Here is a 23470-nt window from a genome sequence, read left to right on the forward strand (position 1 = left end):
GAACTGTCTTCATCTGTAGAGTGTGTTACCTACCTTACCATTTTGGGAAACATCTTACTCTCTTGGTCTCTATGATGTCATTTTATCTTTTCCTTCCTCTCTGGCTGCTTTGGGCTATTTCTTCCTGGGCTATTTTTGGGCTATGGTTCTCTCTGTAAGAAGACCTTTCCTCCTGTCTGCTTGACAAATTCCTCTTCTATTCTTCAGGAAACAACTCAAATGTTTGCTTTTGAAGTTCACCTTGTCTCCTCTCTCCTGTCCTAACATTGTTCTTAAGACTGGCCTCTGATATTGTGCTCTGATATTGTGCTTCATCCTGCAAAGCAATTGATTTTTCATGTCGGCCTTCTCCTCTAATACCTAATGAGTTTTGAGAGATCAGGGACCAAAAACCTCCCTCAAATCACTTAGATCAGAACAGGTGGAGAGTCTGACTTGAAAGTCTATTATATCTAACATGACATGGGATTTTAAGAAACAAACCTGGTTAAGAATAAAAGCCTGCTGGTGGATCATGGACACAGACAGCAGTATGGTGATAGAGGGGAGGGGGATGGGGGCAGGTGCAAGAGGGTAAATGGGAGATAATTGGTGATGAAAGGAGAGTAGACTTTGGATGGTGAGTGCACAATGCAGTGTACAGATGATGTGTTGTAGAATTGTACACTTGAAACCTATATAATTTTATTGACCAATGTAACCCCAATAAATTCAATAAAGAAGAACCTATTGGTGGAGGGTGTCCAAGGGAAACCCCATTTTAGATGGATGATTTTCTTCTTGTTTTTGTTTTTATTTTTTTATTGTTGTTCAAGTACATTGTCCATTTTTACCCCATCTTGGCCCCCCGCCCCACCCATCCCTGCTTCTCACCCTTGAATGTACCCCTTTGGCTTTGTCCATGTGTCTTTTATACATGTTCCTTGATTGACCTTCACCTATTTTACCCCATTATCCCTCTCCCCTCCTCCCTCTGGTTACTGTCAGTTTGTTCTTTATTTCAATGTCTCTGGTTATATTTTGCTTGCTTGTTTGTTTGGTTGATTAGGTTCCACTTATAGGTACAATTGTAAGGTATTTGTCTTTCACTGCCTGGCTTACTTCATTTAGCATAATGTTCTCCAGTTCCATCCATGCTGTCGTGAAGGGGAGGAGCTTCTTCTTTCTTTCTGCTGCATAGTATTCTGTTGTGTAAATGCACCATAGATTTTTGATTCACTCGTTTACTGGTGAGCACTTAGGTTGCTTCCAGCACTTGGCTATTGTAAATTGTGCTGCTATGAACATTGGGGTTCATGGGTTCTTTTGAATTAGTGTTTTAGGATACTTAGGATATAATCCTATTTTTAATAAGGTATAATTTACACATAATAAAATTAACTCTAATTTTTAGTGAATTGTGTGTGAGTTTTAACACACATTCAGTTGTATCAACATTACATGGCCTTTAATGCAGATAAAATTGTATGATTTCTAATCACAGTAATGTTTGTAAATAAATCAGTCCCATTTGGCATGAGCTTTACGAAATAGGATGTTCTAAATGGAAACTACTTCCCCAAAAGGAGTTAACGCTAAAGGGTCTGAGAGGGTTAAAATAATGTGCCTTGATAATTCTTATTATTAAAGTCTCTTGCTTCTGAACTTGATTTGCTTTATTTAATATTTAGCTTTGGGCTCTCTTAAATTTACTTTAAACTATGACAGGTGACTCATTACCAAAAAAGCAAAAACAGAACAACAACAAACAAAAACCCAGTTCTTTCTACTTATAGAAAAAAAAGACCCAGTCGTTAGAATTTTCTGAATTTAGGTGTAACTTAGCTCTCTAAAACTTCTCATCGGTTCTAACTCTACTTTCCAACAATAGAGAATAAATCTAATCCTTCTTTAGGTCCTTTAGTATATGCTGAGGTCTTTTTCTCTTTCTCCAGGCCAGACATCCTTCATCCTCCATCCTTCCCCACCACCACTCTGCCATGGCTTCTAAAGCTTCCGTGGTCTCAGGCCTGGTCTGCCAGGTGCAGCCCCTAACAAGGTGGGAAACTCGGTTTGTTTGAGGAGCTCTTGTTTGTGTGTGTGGTTTTTTGGTTTTTGGTTTTTTTTTTCCTGTTACGGGAACTTTTGTAGGTCTCTCATTTTCTTTCCTCTGAATTCTATCTTAAAGTATCATTTGTGCCTATAATTTAGGAAGAAATTGGGAACGTTTCCCTCTTAAAATTCATGGACGTGGTGACTGAGTGGTACTGCAATAGCTGCCAGGAGCCGTGAGGCTCTTGCTTGACATTCTTGGGCAAGTCTCTTGACCTTTCTGAATTTCATTTTTAAGATAAAGGGATTATTTTAAAATCTAAAATTGTACATTTCTGGTTTAGATAAAGGTTTTCATGCCATATGAAAGACTTGAAATTATTAATAATTCAAAATAAGAGCAAAATCACTAAGACATGAAGGCATGAACATATTAATAAACCTATTAATAGTATAAAATACAAAAATAAGACAAACAGCCCTGGCCAGGTGGCCCAGTTGGGTTGGAGCATCGTCCCATGGACAAAAGATCGTGGATTTGATTCCCAGTCAGGGACACTCCTGGGTTGTGGGTTCCAACCCCAGTAGGGGCACATGCGAGAGGCAACTGATTGATGTTTCTCTCTCAAGTCAATGTTTCTGTCCCTCTCTCTCTTTCTCTCCCCCGTTCTACAATCAATAAACATGTCCTTAGTTGAGGATTAAAAAAAAAAGACAAACAATATGACAGACAATCGACTAGAGTCAGTTTGTATTTGTGCCATTATTGATCCCCTCTAAACAAGCTTTTTCAATAAAACATTCCTAAGAGTGTTACGTAAAAGCCATTTGAATCTCCTTGATAACAGAATTTGACTCTAGTGGTGGCAGGAAGGATAGGATTCTTTAATAAATTTTTTCCTTTTTTCCCTGATAAATTCATGGTATGGAATCCCACCTATAACTGTGTAGGGTTAGGGTAGTGCCAACGTACTAGTGATATATTTTTTTACTCTAATATGCACAATCTATTTTACATTTGGATGCAGTGTAACTTAACTGAATAGGGCACTTAATTTATAATTTATCTTTAAAATATATTAGTCCAAGAACAAAATCCCCAGAAGAAGAGATTAGATTTGTGGTCACCAGAGTTAGAGAGTGAGAGAAGGGAGAAGGGGAGGAAGGCGGTCAGAAGGTGCAAACTTCTGGTTATAAGATACGTAAATGCCAGGGATGTAACTAATGTACAACTCGATGACTGCGGCCAGTTAAGAGAGTAAAGTCTGAGTTCTCATCATAAGGAGATGTTTTTCCTTTTCTCTTTTCTTCTTTTTATTAAATCTGTATGAGGAGATGAATGTTAGCTGTACTTACTATATTAATCATTTCACAATATATGTAAATCAAACCATCATGCTGTGTGCCTTATACAGTAATATATATGTCAATTGTTTCTCAATAGAATCTGGGGGGAAGGCAAAAAAGGGGGGCAAGCACATGCACACATCTTTCTTAGAAGAAAGGCAACAAATAAATTTATTTAACTTTTGAGTAAATGAAAAGCTGGATAATTCATTCTCTTAAGGGTATATAAATTATATAAATTCTGTACTCATGATTTTCCCTGACTGTTCTAATCCTTCATTTTTTTTTTTTGGTTCAAAACTTGAGGAGCGGGCCTATGAGTAATAGCAAATTTTCTATCATTGTGTTATTGTGATGAACTCAGGCCATCTTTTTAGTGGAAAGGGGAACATATAAAAGCAGTATGTGATATTTGGATGTTGTTGAATTACTAAAGGAAATATTAACGCAGGTAAATTCAGAAAGACACAAGTGCAAAGACATGGAGAAATTTCAAGGAAATATCGTATGACAGAAATTGTTATCCTGTGTTCAGGTCACTGACAATCACTACAACTTCCATAATAATCACTGGAAGTGATATTTTTGAGAACTGGAATGGCTAATCTGAAAGGGACCTGGTGTGAAATATGGCCTTTTGTAGGCTGAAAACAGGGCTCGATAAGTGGTGGCCACATGAATGCATGACTTGCATTGTTGGGCAAAGAAGGGCACCTTTTTCCTCTGGAGAAAGCAGTGCGTTGAAGACCTTGAGCCTTATAGAGCGCACACACACTCACCAAATCCTGGGCTGAAGTGCTGTTGGTTCTGGTTAGAGTCATATGCCAACAAGAAGGGGGGTCTGGGAAGAGCTGTAGGAAAGGGTTGCTGTACACTGAAGAAACCTTGAATATTAGTAAATGTACATTTAGATTTTACTGAAGGGCTAGAGAATAAAGGACTAATATGAAAAAAATCCACTCATTTATTCATCAAATAAATCCTTAGGCACTTTGGTATGCCTTGCAGTATAAGAATGAAAGACCTGGCCCCTGCCTTCAGGGAGATTACACTTTAAAGGAAGGCCGCTGGACAGTGCGCCGTGTGCAGATTCCCCGGCAGTGCAGAATGAGTGCCCTACTCAGTGAGAAATGCCTGTTTTCCTGATCCAGTTTTCCTCACCTTCAGTTCCATTTTTCCTCCTAACTATTATTTTAAAGAGTAACAATTTTCAGAAGTTAAAAAAAAAACTTAAGGAATCATCTAGTTTCTTGGTACTCAAAATGTGGTCCATGGAATATTAGCATTACATCAGTTGGCGCTTTCTAGCCAACTAAAATGCAGAATCTTCCTAACAATTGGTAACACCCCAGATCTACTGAGTCACACGTTACAGTTTAACATTCTCCCTTCTGACCCCAGGTGGTTGATTCTTCTTCTCATTAAAGTTGGAGAAGCTCTGATCTAGTTGACCTCTCTGTCAGGTTTTGGAGGTGAAAGGAGATGAAGACACTGCGCCCATGCACAGCACAGAGCTGGCATTAAAACCCTGTTTACTGATAAAGTCTCGCATGATTTCTCTTATATCTGTTCTGTCTGCTCTGCTCCACCTTTCTACTCCTCTGTCGGCCTCTCTCTGTTTCATGTTGTCAGGTCTTCGGCTTCTTTCTTCTTTCTCTCTCTGTTAGTTCTCTTTAATTTTTTCTGTTGAATAAGAGAATAGTACGGGTCACACACACTATACATCAAAAAGACCAGACTTTTATTTGTTTTTTCCTTTTTTTATTGTTGTTTAGTTACAGTTGTCCAGCCTTTTCCCCCATTGCCCTCTCCTGCCCTATCCCCTTGCACACAGTCAGTTGCCCCCCAGTGTCCGTGCCCATGAGTTCCCTATTCGTGTTCCTTGCCTTCCCCCTTCTTCGACTCTCCCCCTTACCCCCTTCCCTTTCCCTTCTGGTCACTGTCAGTTTGTTCCTTACTTCCATGGCTCTGGTTCTGTTTTGCTCATTTGTTTGTTTTGTCAATTAGGTCAAACTTATAGGTGAGATTATATGGTATTTGTCTTTCACTGCCTGGCTTATTTCACTTAGCATAATCTTCTCCAGTTCCACCCATGCTGTTACAAAGGGTAGAGCTCCTTCTTTCTTTCTGCTGTGTAGTATTCCATTGTAATCTTGTTTTCAGGGCAGTTTTTGGACCTATTTCTGTAAGTTTATTTACTTCTGCTCAGAACTTGCCTTTTTAAGTATATTTTAATGATTATGTTATTACAGTTGTCCCAGTTTTTCCCCCTTTGGCCCCCTCTGCCTGGTACCCCCCTTCCCTTCAGCAGTCCCCCCCTTCTTAGGTCATGTCCATGTGTTGTGCATATAAGTTCTGTAGCTACTCCATTTCCTATACTATTCTTAATGTCCCCCTGTCTATTTTGTACCTACCAATTATGTTTCATAATCCCTGTACCTTTTCCTTCATTCAACCCCTTCCCCCTTCCAACTGATAACCCTCCAAATATTTCCATATTTATGATTCTGTTCCTGTTTTGGTTGTTTGCTTAGTTTTATTTTGTTTTTGTTTTTGCAGATTCAGTTGATAATTGTGAATTTATTGCCTTTTTAATGTTCATAGTTTTAATCTTATTCTTTTTTAATAAGTCCCTTTAACATTTCATGTAATAATGGCTTGGTGATGATGAACTCCTTCAGTTTTACATTGTCAGAGAAACACTCTATCTGACCTTCCACTCTAAATAATAGCTTTGCTTGATAGAGTAATCCAGGTTGTAGGTCGTTGCTTTTCATCAGTTTGAATACTTCTTGCTAGTACCTTCTTGCCTGCAAAGTTCTTTTGAGAAATCAGCTGATAGTCTTATGGGAATGAACTCCTTTGTAGGTAACTATTTTCTTTTCTCTTGCTGCCTTTAAGATTCTCTCTTTATCTTTTGCCTTTGGCATTTTAATTATGATGTCTTGGTGTGGTCCTCTTTGAGTCCAACTTGCTTGGTACTCTTTCTGCTTCCTGGACTTGTATGTCTATTTCCTTCACCAAATTAGGGAAGTTTTCTTTCATTATTTTTTTGAAGTCAAGGAACTTGTATATGGGACCCATAGTCTTTCATTATTTTTTTCAAATAAGTTTTCAATTTCTTGCTCTTCCTCTTCTGCTTCTGACATCTCTGTGATTTGGATGTTGGCACTTTTGGAGGGGTCCCCTAGTCTTCTTATACTATTCTCATTTTTTAAAAAAAATTCTTGTTTCTTTCTGTTCTATTTGAATGTTTATTTCTTCCTTATGTTCCAAATCATTGATTTGAATCCTGGCTTCCTTTCCTTCCCTGTATATTTTTCCGTATTCCACTTAGTGTAACCTTCATTCCTTCCCTTATGTTGTTGCCATACTCAGTAAGTTCTTTGAGCATCTTGGTCACCAGTGTTTTGAACCCTGCGCCTGATAGGCTGGCCATTTCCATTTCATTTAGTTCTTTTTCTGGGGTTGTGTTCTTTTCTTCCATTTGGGCCATATTTCTTTGTCTCTTCAATTTGACAGCCTCCCTATGTTTGTTTCTGTGTATTAGGTAGAGCTGCTTTGACTCCCTGTGAAAGACACACGTAAATTTTGCAGGGAGAAGCCTTAGGTAATCGTCAGGGTAGGGCAACCAACTTCACTGGTTTGTAGCTCTGTGTGGGAGGAGGTCTTGGAGAGGGGCTGTGCCACAGCCTGGCTTCTGGGGGCTCACTCGCTGGGTTTCCAGTCACTTCACTCATACCCCGTATGTGACCGGTACCCTTCCAGCTGTTGCTCTGGTGTTGAATCCCAGAGTAGGTGGGTTTGCAGACATTTTAAGACCCCTTAAGCAGAGTTTTCTGAAAAATCTGGCAGTTTGTTCTGCTGCCTCAATGCCCACTGGTTTTTACAGCCAGAAGTTATGGGGATTTACCTTCCTGGTGCTGGAGCCCTGTGCTGTGCAGTCTGGCTTGGGGCTGGGATTGCTGGCTCCCAAGGTAGCCCTCCTGATTCTTATCCACTGCATGTGAATGCGGGACCGCCCGTGCCTGCTCTGCCCCTGCTGCCAGCTCTGCAGCACACAGGGTCTCCTTACCTCTCTGTCCTCTCTCCATGTCTCCGCCCCTACTACCTATTTGGCTTAAATGTGGCTTCTTTGGTGTCAGTCTTCCACACAGTTTGATTTTCTGACAGTTCTGGGTGTTACTTGTTTTGAGATTTAGTTGTAATTCTTTTTGTGGCTATGTGAGGAAGTGAAGCATGTCTACCTATACCTCCATCTCAGAGCTTCTTTGAAGTCAGTAGGAATTCTGTGTGTGGTAAGAGTGAGAAATAGCCTATGGTGGTAGAAATTAGAACCTCTTTACAGATTAATTTATCTTCCTTTCTTTGTTGCATAGATTATTGCTTAAAGGAGTCCTTTAGCTCTTTGTGTCAATCTTATGGAAAACAGTACCTGCCTTTAAGCTTGGGGCTAGGAATAGCACACCACAGCAACTCCTTTAGTGATCTGCGGTAGAGCAGCTTTGAGGTTTAGGGGGCTGTAGTACAGTTTTTCTATAACATAGAAAACAAAGATCTAAGCAGATAAATACCCCATGTTTAAGGGGGCCATTGGCATAGAAAGATGTGGTCATGGAAGGGTAACATGACAACATTAAAGAAAAGCGAACAAGCAGTGATAGGCCCTTAGTAGCACAACGCCTTCAGGCACAAAGCCACTGCTTCACTCCTTGTGGGAGATTCACTCTCTCGCTCCTGCCTTTTTAAGTATTTTAGTTAATTTTAGTTCTGAAGTACATTTTGATTTGACTGATAGAACCATAGATGTATAGATAGATAATAGGTCTCCTATAAACTATGAAAGAAATTCATATTTCTTGTTCTCATATGTGTTTTTCTTTTAGGTCACTGTTACACCATTCTAACAACTCTGATATTGTAGAAACCATAGTTATTATGTCACTTGCTGACTTTGGAGACTATGTTTAGATATTGTTCAACTCGTGTTTCATGTCTTGGATCTATTTTCTACTGACAGTATACAGAAATAGATTATTTTAAAGTAAGGTAGTTTGAGATGTAATTATCCAATCTGGAACTATTTTACATATATCGTTTTAGTAAAACGTACAGTTTAAATAGAGGACATTGTAATGAGCAAGTAAATTAAACTTATTGCAGTTAGGTTTAGGAACTGGCTGAAAGGTAGATTTTTTTTTTTACTATTTTAAAACTATATAATATTTCTGAAAATAGAACATAGAAATGTTTTGCCCTACCAAGAATAAACTACACATTAGATTCACAACCTTTTAAATGCTGTTTAGCTTTTAGAAATATGATTTAATTTCAGTATCTTTTTATAATGTATTAGAAAATTAATTTTTGTTAACCCCATATTTTATTTTCATGAAATCTTTTACTTGTGGCAGAAATATTGTAAAATTGATTCATGGTTGCTTATTTAAATGTTAAGGGTATTTTATTCATGTTAAATGAAATAATTTTGCATTTTATATGTATATATTTATAAGTTAGTTATATTCATGGGTAAAAAAATAGACTTAACATTTTTAAGGAAAAAGTTAGAAAAATGACTTGAATGTTATGATTAGCATTTAAATGAATTACAAAACTGTAATGATATCTAACAGTCATCCAGTTATAACTGTACTCTTGTCTTCTGTGTCCAGAACCATCCCAGGAAATGGCTCTCATTTCTCCGTACTTTTTCAGGTTACTAGTTCGGACCATCTCAGACATAGGAGGGAGCAGCCTCCAAACTGCACTGATGGATTTCACATGTTTAATATGGAAGACACGTTTCTCCTTAGAATATTTAGTATTTTCTGTCTGTGGAGGCTTTCATTACTTATCTGAAATTTGTTCCACATTTTTAGTGAGCTCTATTTCTTGTCTTCATTCTCTAGATTTCCTATAAAACATAATGTGTGTCATACATAATAAAGCTTCATTTTCAAAAGTTGCTCACAAGAATTGGTCTAGTTTCTTTGGGTTTTATGCCATATATTTTTGCTGGAATTCAAAGGACAGTGATCTGTATTTGGTCACATTAGGAAAACTAATTTGAAACATAATCCCTAATAAGTTCATTTTATAAGACATTTATTTTTTAATTAATTTTATGTTATTTTGTTTTCTCTGTAGATAAACGTGTGGAAAATTGGCCTCTAATGCACTCTCCATGGCCTACGCTTTGTATAAGTACTCTTTATCTCCTATTCGTGTGGCTGGGCCCGAAGTGGATGAAGGCCCGAGAACCTTTTCAGATGCGCTTGGTGCTTATTGTCTATAATTTTGGGATGGTTTTGCTTAATTTGTTTATCTTCAGAGAGGTAGGTTTACTGTAAGAATATGAAAAACCATCATTGTGACATCGTACCCCAATACAACTGTTAGTTACTCTAAAAGTAAATTTTATATTATTGACACTTTTCATTTTGGATAACAAAAAATATAAAACATATATAAGGTATAGGACACGTGTTGAAAATGGAATTTTGAAGCAGACAGACTGGATTCTAAAAAAACCCTTATGAGCTCTTCTGACATTGGAAGTTACTTAATTTTTCTGAGACTTGTTTCTCCATAAAATGGGGAAAATGCCTGTATCCTAGGGTATCAGAGATAAAAGTGAGATAATTTTTGCATGGTGTTTACCACATGTTAAACACTCAGTAAATAGTTGCATATATTTATTTGTAATTCGTACTCAGCAGTTTCAGGTTTGTAAGTTATCAGAATATGCAAGTGTAACATACCAATTTCAAATTAACTTCTATTTCTTACTGTCATTGTATTTTGGATTGGAGTTAATTGTTACACAATTATTGCTACTAATGATCTATACTTTTCTGGGTACCCGCAAATTCTCCATGAAGGGAAAGCCTAAAGACTAGATGGATACAGCTGTTTTTTAAGTTATGAATGAAAGGAATTTGTTTCCCAGAAAACTTTTCATTAGCGTTCTGTGTGAATGGAGAGAACTGGTCTGGTGATGGTAGGAAAATAAATAGCATTCTCCTTAAAAAAACTTTTTTTGTTTAACTGACAACATAAGGTACAGAATCTCAACTTGGTAAAAAACAACTTTATTTAGTGCTTTTACCTAATTTGTTAGATGCAAACAACTCTGGATCAAGACTAGAAATCAGTGCAGCTCTTAGATCTGAGTAATGGTCAATCGAAGTTTCTCTTAATATTATGAAATAGATAGAATTATGTTTTAGTGCAAAAATTATATGTGATTTTTAATTTAGATTTCAATTTGAGAATAAATCCACACAGTAAATTTTAAAAATTCTAACACATTAAATGTTTAATACATTCAAAATTTTAAAGACAGCACTGGTTTTTAAAATTATTTCAAAGATTACATATTGTATTTAGTGTTTTTAAATGCTTTATGTATTAAAACTTTAGTCCGAATATTGCTCTTTTTTTTTTCAGTTATTCCTGGGATCATATAATGCAGGATACAGCTATATTTGCCAGAGTGTGGATTATTCTGATAATGTGAATGAAGTCAGAGTAAGTACATTGGAAATTCTCTAAATCGATCACAGTGGGTCTAATTTTATAGTCCCCAGTCTGCAAAAAAACATACTTTTATATAATGGTAACAGTGTACTGGGTTGTTCTGAGCCAGTAAAGCTATGCTTTTTTTAAGTACGTAATTAAAAATCTGTTTTTATGCCTCCAGTTCTTTCATTTGGTGGTGTGAGAGTGAATACGTGTTGGATTACTAGAATAAATTACTTTTTTAAAAAAAAGTTCCATGTTTAGTGTAAAGATATTTTAGATTTTGGTTGTTTTTTGATCAAGAATAAAAATGCCTGCAGAGACTTTAATTCTTTGTTCAGAAAGTCTGAGGGAAAAAACATGTTTTATAAGCTATGCAGTGTTTTGTAAGTTAAGTATAGCACAATTTGTGTAGGTATGGGCTCAGCTTTTATTATATTTGCAAAAAAATAAACCAATAGTTATAGAATGTTAGCACAATTTACTTCCCAGCCACCTACATTAGCTAAATTAACATTTTACTCATGTGCAAGAAACAATAAATTATCTCATTTTTATTAAGTATTTATTAAACTACTCTTGTATACTGTGGTTTATATTAAAATTGTGTGTACATAAAACATAAATAAACATGTTTTATGTTGCATGTAATATATGTAGTAGTAATATAATATATAGCAGCTTCCCTTGAGAAAAATAGCTTTTTCATTGGGGTTGGATAATGTAAAGGTCAGCATTCATCAAGACCTAAGATCAGATTGCTTAATGTATTTACCATGATATGTCTGTGTCTTTACTGTGCCATCAGACTTCCGTGCTGATGAAAAACATCACCCCTTTGGTTGTCATACTTGCTTTATTCATTCACTGTATGTGTCCCAAACACCAGTCACATGCAGATAGTGTGAGAGACACTGGGGACACTGGTGGAAGGACAGAAGATCCAGGCCTTTGTGGAGCTGACATTCTAGTGAAGGGTGGGAGAGGCGAGCAGTAGTCATGTAAACAAAGGATTAACAAGAAAATAAAACCTGTGATGTGACCAAGAGAGAATGAGGGGAGTACTTTATTTAGATTTGTAGGCTAGGAAAAAAAAATTTCAGATAACTATCTTGTTAGAGAACCTCCTCAGTAGAGTAGAGACCTGACTTCAGTGGTCTTGCTTGGTTTGTGGGAGAGGAAAAGGAAGAAGTGTAACTTGTTTTCTTTTAGGAATTCACGTAGGAAAAACCCTTGGGTGAAACAACATACTAACATTCTTAGGATAAAGATTTAAAAATACTATTCTGGCCATTGTGAACCCACCCTTCTGGCATGCATAAAAAGTCAGTACTTTAAAAACATTAGCTATTGTGAGGACTGTAATCTAGGATAAGGAAGAACCAGACATTCCCAACAGATTGCATTTGAAATTTCCTCCCTCTCTCGTCCTTTCAATATTAGATGTTGTAGAATAAATACTTTACTCAGACATCGGTTTTTGTATGTGTTGTTATGTACAAGAATTATCACTTTTCACTTTGATGTAGCTCTTCAGAGATACCTGATGCAGTTTACAAATGAAAGATAGGAATTATTTATTACTGTTCATAAATTGTGGCTAATTTAGAAGCCCAGATTGGGGAGGGGATAAAGACATTAATGATCTCTTACCTTATAGATCAAGTTTACTATGCCAAAATGGTTACCTTATTTTAAAGTGCTAGCATAGAAATGACTATTAAATATTGTGTTGCTGTGAGTAGTTAACTATTTCAAACCTATTTTCTACCAATTTTATAATTTTCAAATTTTATTACTCAAGCAAATTCAGTAAACATCCTCAACCTGTAAATACAAGACTTTATTTTCTCTTTGGCCCACACTTTGTATAATTTTGTTTTTCAAAAGAACACAAACACACAAGAACTTATGACATCCAGTAGGTGCAGGGATAAGATGAGAAAGGGAACTATGAACCCTAAAACATCAGCGCCTGTCTGTGAGTAAACCTGCCAAGCCCCCGACGCACGAAGGTTTATTCGGTTACGCACTGCCTGCTTTGTTACATATGCTGAGGACACATATCCTAGAAAATATTTGACATGGGAAAGTTGAGTTTAGGTCACTATTATAGAATTCTTATAAAATATTTAAAAATATATATCCAGAGGTCACCTCTCATTGGAACCTTGGATCCTTAATCTCAGCATGGACAGTAATCTTTCTGCACCATCTGGTGTCTTAATTAGAGCCCAGGAAAAGAAAAGACTTGTTCATGTAAGCAGGATTATTTTTATCACCTAGGAAATATTCGTTGTTTCTTTTTGTTCATGTCATTCTATCATTTTAAAGATTTTACTGGCTAATGCAAACTACTATGGTTAAGTGCTTTGTTTGCATGTGTTAAAGTGAGAGAGACATAACAGAGACCAGTCGCTACCTATAAACATCCTTGTAGGAATATCTGAGGTATAATGTAGGCTAAGCATGAACAATTGAGGTACATTTACAAAATAAATACCTCAGTTTCGCTACCAAATTGAAAAACATAGCACCATGAATGTGTTTGCAGCTCTCTAAGTTTTAGTGCTACAGGGGTCCAGCTCGGTAACATGACACTTTTTCTGTACTGTTGCTATAGAGTAGATATATGTTTGGACTCTGGTCTTTCCCATTTGCCCCCATGGATAGATGACTTGATTTTACACCTACTTAGGCAAAAATGATTTCATGTGTTTGTGTAGTGAAAATTATTTAGGACTTACACACAGTGAGTAGGAAACCATGTGGTGGCATGCATCTGGTGTTTGTAATGTCCTTTTTCTTTCTTTTTACAGATAGCTGCTGCTCTGTGGTGGTACTTTGTATCTAAAGGAATTGAGTATTTGGACACGGTGTTTTTTATCCTAAGAAAGAAAAACAACCAAGTCTCTTTCCTTCATGTGTACCATCACTGTACAATGTTTACGTTGTGGTGGATTGGAATTAAGTGGGTTGCAGGGGGGCAAGGTGAGAATTTTCAAAAGCATATCTGTATGCATTAAATTGTGTAACTATGTTGGGTGGAAAGTAGTAAGAACCTGGGAACTTGAGTTGGTCTATAATTGAACTTGTTTTGTGATTATTTCTATGTTAATTTCATTTTAAAGAAATTTGAAGAAAGTAAAACTTTAGCTTTCTGTTTGTGACTACTTTAACACCTAAAGATTTGCCCCAGAGATGAGCATAAGGTAATTCTAAATGCAGACAATAATATTTTGATGGGGAGCAATTCTAGTGGTTCTGATCCAAAGGACACCAAGATTTATCTTCTCAGTGTGAAGGCTTCCTCTTTGGTCCAAGCCCAGAGCCCACTCCACCTTTAAAATAGGCCTTAACTCGGCCTGTTGGTTCTCACTTCAAGGAAGTTGTGTAGAGACATGTTGACGTTAAAGATAATAGGAATCCATATTCGGCTGAGATCTGCCTCCAGCTGCTCAGAAACCTGTAGATTGAGGGCGATTTACATTATCAAGTGGAAATAGGCCATTCCTCTCATGGGGACCCACGGTACAAATTATAATAGTCCAGTTCACCTCACTACTTTCCACTTAAAATTATTTAGAAGCCTAAGAAGTCAGTACTCTTTTTGTAGATATGTATATTTTTGTATGTAAAGGCAATAATGTGACGGTTACAAAATTACTTAAACCATTATATATACTATGACTTTTTTCACATTTTTATTGTTGTTCAAGTACAGTTGTTTCCATTTTCCCCCACTATTCCCTCCCACCCCAGCCTTCCCCCCTCCCACCCTTTTTCCCCCATGAATAATAGAATAAAAAGTAACACAGGCAATAGTTCTATATTAGGGCCTACTTAAACTGGAATACCCCATTCAAAAGCTTGCTACTTTGAAAGTCCTTTGCATTTGAAGAGCATCTTTTTAAAGTATGTGAAAAGCCTGAATCTGCATTTTAAAAATGTCTAGCATGATCTGAAGAGAAGGCTTTTCCAGTAGTGTTACAACTTTTATTCCTACTCTTTACTCAAGATTGCTAAAAAATAATGTGCACTCATTTACTTCGTGTCCAAATGGTTTATTGCCTAATAAAATTTTCTGTATCTTGTAATTATCTTTGTTTTTCTAAAGCATTTTTTGGAGCCCAAATGAATTCCTTCATCCACGTGATTATGTACTCTTACTACGGGTTAACTGCCTTTGGCCCATGGATTCAGAAATATCTTTGGTGGAAACGATACCTGACCATGTTGCAGCTGGTGAGTTAAATGCTTCTAAAGTTTCATCTGGGGCAATACTGAAAATGTTTGAGTTTACTGATTATAAAGTATTAAGTCACTTTTGACAAATTTTTATTGCAAATTCAACTATCTTTATGCTTCATCTGTGGGATTGAGGCCGCTTGGCCTGTTCATAGGCCCACTGGTTATGGCCTTTCGCTTTTTAAATGTCTATAAAAGATTAGACTAGCTCATGTCTAAGAGAACTGTTCTTTAAAAATGTCTGTGAAGTGGGTGAATAAAGATCTAAGAACACCACAAAGTACATAGACTCATATATGACTAGAAAAATAATGACACCTTTCTTGAGTGATCTTTAAAATTTTTTAATTAAAATGTTATTATCATCTCTATTCATTCTGTTTACTGTTCAATTTTCAGTCCTTGATAACAAATCCCATACATTTATACTATAAAAGTTGCAGAAAAGGCAGAGAGTCAAAGAAGGATAGGGGTAAAGGAAGGAAGCAAGGACCAGAGAGCTCCTCTTAGTTCTCCAACATGAAGTCCTTGAGGAGCAGAGCTGGGCATTTTTAAATTGCTAGTCTTTAGAGCAGACAGCCTTTAGCACGAACCCCAGTAGGACTTCATGTAGCATTTGGGTGCTTCGGTGTAACTTTCAGAGCTAGACACTAGCCCAGTAATCAAACTGGAAATCCACACCAACCTGGTAGCTATTCTTCAAGCTTTGGATTTTATTATAATTTGCTTTAATCATAGTATGTACACAATTTTATCAGTGGAATCACATTTGGAAATATTATTCATCTCTGCTTGAAGTTGCTAAACTTGTAACCAAACAGGAAACACAACTTTGGGGAACTGCTGGGTGTGAAGGATTGATTCGTAACTAAAATGCCATAGGAAGTTTCCTTCAGTTTTTGTGAAAGCTGTGTACACAATTGTATAATTCATTTCTCTCAGTAATTAGTAAATTCCCCCCCCAAAATAAAGAGATGACAAAACTCACATGAACTATTGATACCTATTTTGTCGGAACCTGCACCTGACCCTCCTTGAGTGATGCCATCCTCAGTCACACCCACATACACACACCCTTTTTAGGTGATACAGATTCTAAGAACCATTGTGAAATCAGAAGTTCTTAAACTCTGGATTTGGAAAAATTTTTAAAGTTTTTAATAAATTTGGGGCTTACCTGAACTAAATTATTTTAATAATATTTAATATGATAATACTGTTAATGCTATGCTTAAAAGAGAAACCACAACTCTACTTTCCAAATTGTATATTCATTTTATGAAGGGTAGTATATTTCCAATCCAGAAGTTCTTTACTTTTGTAGATCAGTCTGGTAAAGACTTAGCACTTGCTAACACCATGAAATTTATAACTTTTATTTTGAGAACCATTCACTTATGGATAAATTAGAATTTAAACTTATTTCCCTCAACTTACTGAAAAGCATCTTAATTTTGGCCTTTCTCCTTTTAAAAACTCTTCAGGTTGAAAGTGATTCTCTCTTTTTGCACTTATTCTCAATTACCTACTAACTTTTAATAGGCATCTTAGTTTTTAAATGATAGTGTTCATCCAAATGCCTATGACCTGTCTGCTATTCTGTAAGAAGTTCATTTTTAAAAATATATATACCAGCTTGCTGACAATTTTGTGGAAAGAAATCAGTCTCATTCTGACTGGTGTGGCTTAGTAGGTTAAGCCTTGTCTTGCAAAATAAAAGATCACTGATTTGACTCCCAGTCCGGGTGCATGCTTGAATTGCAGGCCGGTCCCTGTTGGGGCGCATGCAGGAGGCAGCCATCGATGTTTCTGTCTCACACATCAGTGTTTCTCTCCCTTTCTTTTTCCTTCCTTACCCCTCTCTCTAAAGTAAATAAAATCTTTAAAAAAGAAATAATCAGTCTAAAATGTGGGAGACACTGAAATTTCCTCTCATTAGATAATATTACTCAACATTATCCAACAGATACTTATGGAATCACCATAGCAACACTGGGTCCTACCTTTGGAGTTACATGCTAGTGGGAAGATGGGTGATCCAGAAGTCACTAAATTCAAAAGACAATTCCAGACAGCCATAATTCATATAAAGTAAAAAAAAAAGAAGAGAAGAAAAGAAAACCCATACAAAACAAAAGCCCTGTGGTTAAATGGACTTGAGATGGCCAGTTGGGGGGAGGCACTGTAGTTCTATCATCATCAGGAAGTCTTATTGAGGAGATGGCATTCAAGCAGCTACCTCAATGAGAAGGAGGTAGGAGTGGGAGCCAGAGAACTATTAAACTTTGGACAATGTGGCAGAAGTTGGGTCTGTATTAGCTACATAGAAGGTTCTGAAGCTGTTTACTATTTACCATGCATTGTTTCTGTTTTCCAGGTTCAGTTCTTTGTGACCATCGGGCACACGGCACTGTCTCTCTACACGGATTGCCCCTTCCCCAAGTGGATGCACTGGGCTCTGATTGCCTATGCGATCAGCTTCATATTTCTCTTCCTCAACTTCTACGTTCGGACATACAATGAGCCCAAGAAGTCAAAAACGGGGAAAACAGCTGTGAATGGTATTTCAGCCAATGGTGTGAACAAATCAGAAAAACTGGTGGTAGAAAATGGAAAAAAGCAGAAAAATGGAAAAGCAAAAGGAGAGTAAATTGAACTGGGCCTTAACTGTTGTTGACTCCAGTGAGGAATTTCCCGTCTCATATAAGATTTCAGGGAAAACAGAAGCAAATGAGGGTTTCGGGGTGGGGAGGAAAAAGGCAAATGTGCTCCTATGTATTAGTGACCTTTAGATTGAGTAAAGTGTTAAATACTGTACCCTGATGTTTTATTTATGAAGTTTTTATTTTAAACATTTTTTATTAGCTTTGATATTGTCTAGACCAAAGCAATTATTATGTAACTTTGGAGGCTCTCTGTCACATCCATTTGTCTAATGCATGAAATTTTTCATGTATCTTATATACAGTCATTCTTCAGTCTGATGATCACAGAAACACAGTCTTTATGAGTTTTTTTTTGGCTAAATTACTAATTACTTACTGATTAAAATCAGTTACCCTACATTTTTCTGGTCCAAAGCTGGACATGCAGATACTTTAAAATTTGCACATTTGAATTCATTTGCTGACTGACTGAAATGGTTGAATCTCTCCACCACTAGTCTGAAATACCCTTTTGGTTGTAATTAAATTAAAAAATCTGATGATCTCTATAGACTTTTAGAGGCTTGATGATGATGGTGTTGGTGAAAAAAAGAATTACAGTAAAATCCTGTGTAGCGACCCAAAGGTCGCCGTGACTTGTGGCACAAATCACTGTGGGAAACAGTTTTGCGACTTAAACGCAGCCTTTCAATACTTCTATCAGAAATATATATTATGCAAATTACGATTAATGTCTGATTGGAACACGAAACAACTCATGTCTTTATTGGTAACATCATAAAATTGTTACAGAAACGTGCTGTTAGACGACAGTATGTTGATTTTTATCAGACTTTTAATGTTTTGATTTGTGGCTGTTACCAAGTTTTCATATGTGGAAATATACCTACCTCTTCTGTTGGAAAGAACATTTAAAATTAAATAAATTTTAATTAAAAAAATCAAGGAGTCCTCTAATGTAGATTTCAATATTAACTTTATTAACTTTTGAATCCACTAGTGTTTTTTTGTTTTTTGTTTTTGTTTTATTACAAATGGCGTACACCAGACTTTTCTGTGAAACTATTCTCTTTCAATGTGTTTAATTTTGGAGTGATATTTTCCTTGTGATAGGGTTGCAAGATCTTATTTATTAACTAGATGAAGTGTAAACCCATTTTGGTGCAATATTCTTGACTCCTTGGTGCTAAAGATCATTAAAATTAGTGCTTGATTGTTACAAGGTGTTAATTGTTAAGACACAAAATGAATAACAGTAAGAGTAGTCAGAACCAGAAAGTTAAATTTGCTATTTGTGAATGAAGTACTTTATGTAATATATATGAACAACTGTACAGTGTCTCATTACACAGGTGAAAATGTTAGGGGTATTGCACAGGCATCATTATGGGAAGAGAAAATGTGACCGATAAAAAAGCATGAATATTTCTATATTTCTCAAGATGTCAAAACTGCATGTGCAGGATGTATGCTGCTTCTGCAGACCAACTGTCTCAGAATATTTGTACACTATAAAATATTTATTGTGCATTAAAATTACACACTTCCCCCTCCCTGAGGCATGCAGTCATGAGAATTACAGAAACTTTGCAACACATAATAGTTTGGCCTAAGAGGATTCAACACCTATGTTTTTGCTGCTCAGTGTGTAATGACTAGAGATTTGTAAATCTTTGTGAACGTTCTGTACTGGTTCCCCAGAGCTATTCATTCCCTACTACCTGATTTCAGCAAAATAAATATACTACTACTGTGGGGAAAATGATATTTTTGTTCATCAGTTTATTACAGTGTAAATTATCTGCTAGATGCATATTTATTCAATTCAGTTATTATTCTAATTCTGCTGCCCACCTTTATGCAGAAAATAAATGAAACTAGAACTTGGGTGTTTATAATTTCTGGTAAAAATTTATTTTTTATGGTAGCATATTTTTTGAAATATATAATCTTTATTATATTTTTCCATTACCATTTAGTCCCTTTATACACCCCCTCCCCTCAGCCATCATCACACTGTTGTCTGTGTCCATGAGACCTTTTTCCTTTTTGCTCAATCCCTCCACACCCTACCTAACCTCTACCTTCTCCTCCACTAGCTGTCATCTGCTCTCCATCTATGAGTCTGTGTCTGTTTTGCTTGTTAGTTCAGTTTGTTCATTAGATTCCACGTATGAGTAAAATCATGTGGTATTTGTCTTTCTCTGATTGGTTTATTTCACTTAGCATAATGTTTTCCAGGTCTGTCCATACTGTTGCAAAGGGTCAAGTTTACTACTTTTTTATGGCCAAGTAGAATGCCATTGTGTCAATGTCCCATAGCTATTTTATCCACTCATCTACTGATGGACACATGGGCTGCTTCCATATCTTGGTGATTGTAAATGACACTGCAGTGAACAAAGAGGTGCTTATGTTCTTTTGAATTAGTGTTTTGGGTTCCTTTGGATATATTCCCAGAAATGGGATCACTGGGTCAAAAGGTAGATCTACTTTTAATTTTTTGAGGTATCGCCATACTGTTTTCCACGTGGCTGCAGCAGTCTGCATTCCCACTAACGGTGCAAAAGGGTTCCCTTTTCTCCACGTTCTCATCAGCACTTGTTTGTTGATTTATTGATGATAGTTATTCTGACAGGTGTGAGATGGTGTCTCACTGTGGTTGTTATTTGCATCTCTCTGATGATTAGTGATGTTGAGCATTTTTCATGTGTCTGTTGGTCATCTGTAGGTCCTCTTTGGGTCTATTTAGGTTCTTTGCCCATTTTTTAATTGGGTTGTTTGGGTTTTTTGGTGTTGAGTTTTGTAAGCACTTTATAAATTTTGGATATTTACCCCTTATCAGATGTATCAGTGAATATGTTCTCCCATTAGCATAATTTTAATTTAAAAGTGTGTTGACTTTGGAAAAGCTTTTGGATCCAGACACACAACCTATTTTCTTCTAAATTATTTTTACATTTGTCCTTTTAAATGTAAGCTTTAACACTTTTTAATTCTTTGCTTTTTTTTTCCTGTGCCACAAATAAAGTGGGGGATTTTTGCATTCTTATATTTAAATCATTCAGTTCTTGCTATACCTTAAGGTTCTTTATCATAGATAAAGAGATTTTAAGATGTGATAAATGTGACTTTTTCTCGTAGCTTTCAGAGTATCTCTACCATCACTCTTAAGTTGCATGCCTCATACCTAAAAATCAGTGGAGGATTGCATCTGCTTTTTGATAAAACTTTGCCACTAACTACAGATGTGTTTTCTTAAGGAGAAAGCAGGGGTTTTATTAAATACTGGCAATGAGTAGAAATACCCAAGGCATGTAACAGTGCATTATCCAGTGGAGTTGACAACGGTTTGTTTTTCTCTTTTCTGTGTTACTCTTGACTCTCTTTTGCTGGTGGACACTGACTGATGACTCACTTTAGTATTAGCATTATTCATTTAGTCATTCTCTTTTTTCTTCTTTCCCTATACTGTCTAGGCTTTCAAAAATATTTTCATACAAATTATTCATATTTTAGAATCTTGCTGTGTTTTGTAGTTTATCAGGAATATTTTAATTTATAGGTTTGTTTCATATATACAATTCGGTTACCTTATAAATAAGAAAGAACCTAGAAGTGGAAGTCTAGGGATTTTGGGGATCCCTAAAATTTTGGGGAAGTCTTTGGGATTTTCGCTGTCTTAATCCCATTTTATAATATAATAATGTAGGTGTTAGGTATTGACCGTTGGCACTGAACTTTTGAATCTCACCTTCATTAAAATGCAACATCAAGCTGAGCTGTTCCCACTCTCAGCTCTTTCCTCATCATAGCTTTAGTCCCAGCCAGCTGCATTCCTAGCTGTCCTTATTGAGATTCAGATATATGGAATGTAAAGTGGATGCTCAGAACAGACATGGGGCACTTAGACTTAGGGTCCTGCCGGATGGTAAATACGTCTGCAGAGTTGAGAAGCACCGTGATGCTGAGCTACGCACACAGGAGCACAGAATCTGAGCAGTAACCAGAAAACCTGTGTAATGAGATTGGCCACCTGCCACTCTGCACACAAGCAGGTTTGACAAACCCTTAGAGAACAGGTCCTTAATAGTGTATTTTGGAATTCACATTTAATCTTAGGTATTTTAGGCAGATGACATCTGAACCAGGAGTATAGTTGTAAAAAGGAAGAGAAATAAAAACAAATTCCTTGTTTCAAAACTATACAAGTCATGCAACTACTAGGAGTTGCTTTTCTTAATACGAAGTATGGAAGGAAGGCACAGCTTTAATTTTATTATTATTTTTAAGGTAGAATGGAACATAACTACATTCCTGAAGGGGATTCGGAAATCTAAATTAAAAATTATAATTGACATATAGAACCACTATTGGCTGAAGGCAGATTCTAGCATATATCACCAAAAGCATTGTGACTCGTGACAAAGGGAGTCAAAGCTGTCTTTAGATGATTAATTAGTGGGAATTTTAGGTAGGCAAGGGATAATCTGAATTATTCCGTAGAGTTCTTTTAGACCTGCAGGTCTAGGTTTTGCTATATCCTTTGAAAAACTGAACTTCTTTTTTATTTTTTAATGGTTTAAAGCCCAGATCTTATGTCTTTTTCTTTGTCTTTTTCATATTGCCATATTAGGTCATGTTTACATGTTCACATGGGAACAAATTTTCCTTCATACCTTCATTGCTTACAATCCCTCTGGTCCTAAATAGAAATTTAACTAGAATTTTATTTTCCTCATTCTTATAGGTGAGGTTTTCCCAGAGAATATGTCCTCAAAGTACACCCTTTGAGAATAAATGCATGCTAAAACACTTCATATCTGTCTACCTAATTATAATAATCTAATGCAGGTATTGGAAGGTCACATTGTAATTGAACATGTAACAGGGAGATCCAAATTAAAAGCCATTCTAAAACTAAAAATCTGGGAAGGTTTAAATAATACAGCCATTTTTAAAAAGATGGGGTCTTGAAATTATTGGGTATTTACCAATTTAAATACAAGACTGTGAATTGGAAGAGTATTTGGTCAGTCCATATGCATAGTATGCATACTCTGTCAGTCCCCAGGTGTCCCTGAATCCACTTTTTGCAATTTTAGAGAAGCCAGTTAGAGTGCTCTTTTTCTTGCTTTTATTTTTTTTCTTTGACTTTGGCACGGAGAAAAAGGAAAACAACCAGTTGAAATTTCATCTTTGTCACCCCTGATGCATTGTATTTAAAATGTGTTTCTCCTCCCTGCGAGGAAGCTATCTTAAGAACCAGTCTTTCAAGAATAGCGAGCACTTAGCTATTTGGTAATTAGAGGGTGGGTAGACCAGGATCCTTGCAGGGTAGGCAGCATTGTATTAGTGACAGTCACGCCTCACCTTTGAATGTGACTTGTGTTCTAATTAATAAATCTGGAGTCAAGTACAACGTTTACATTTTTAATTATTGTACTGTATTATTTTTAGATTATATTTTATTGTTTGTGCTATTACTGTTGTCCCCAATTTTTCCTCATTGGGTCCCCTCCAATCAGCCTTACCCCCCAAATCCCTCAGGCAATCCCCACAATCATTGTCCATGCCCAAGGGTCACGCAGATACGTTCTTTGGCTACTCGATTTCCTATGCTGTACTTTAGATCCCTGTGGATATTCTGTAAC

General features: G+C 36.5%; 1 protein-coding gene across 2 annotated transcripts in view; it reads left to right on the top strand.

Moving 5' to 3' along the window:
- ELOVL4 (ELOVL fatty acid elongase 4) overlaps window positions 1–19581 on the top strand; it is a 32657-nt gene extending 13076 nt beyond the window's left edge. The window contains exons 1-6 of one of the 2 annotated variants that reach the window (XM_037142885.2): window positions 1956–2038; window positions 9529–9716; window positions 10831–10911; window positions 13722–13893; window positions 15020–15147; window positions 17528–19581. In XM_037142885.2, coding sequence (XP_036998780.1) covers window positions 9555–9716; window positions 10831–10911; window positions 13722–13893; window positions 15020–15147; window positions 17528–17800 — 816 coding nt within the window. In that variant the 5' untranslated portion in view covers window positions 1956–2038; window positions 9529–9554 and the 3' untranslated portion in view covers window positions 17801–19581. Of the gene's footprint in view, window positions 1–1955; window positions 2039–9528; window positions 9717–10830; window positions 10912–13721; window positions 13894–15019; window positions 15148–17527 lie in introns of those variants that run through there. The other variant, XM_037142884.2, reaches the window with a different exon arrangement.
- Window positions 19582–23470: the final 3889 nt, after the last annotated feature.

This window comes from Artibeus jamaicensis, unplaced genomic scaffold (assembly GCF_021234435.1).
Source record: "Artibeus jamaicensis isolate MK-2021 breed Jamaican fruit bat unplaced genomic scaffold, CSHL_Jam_final contig_387, whole genome shotgun sequence".
Lineage (NCBI taxonomy): Eukaryota > Metazoa > Chordata > Mammalia > Chiroptera > Phyllostomidae > Artibeus > Artibeus jamaicensis.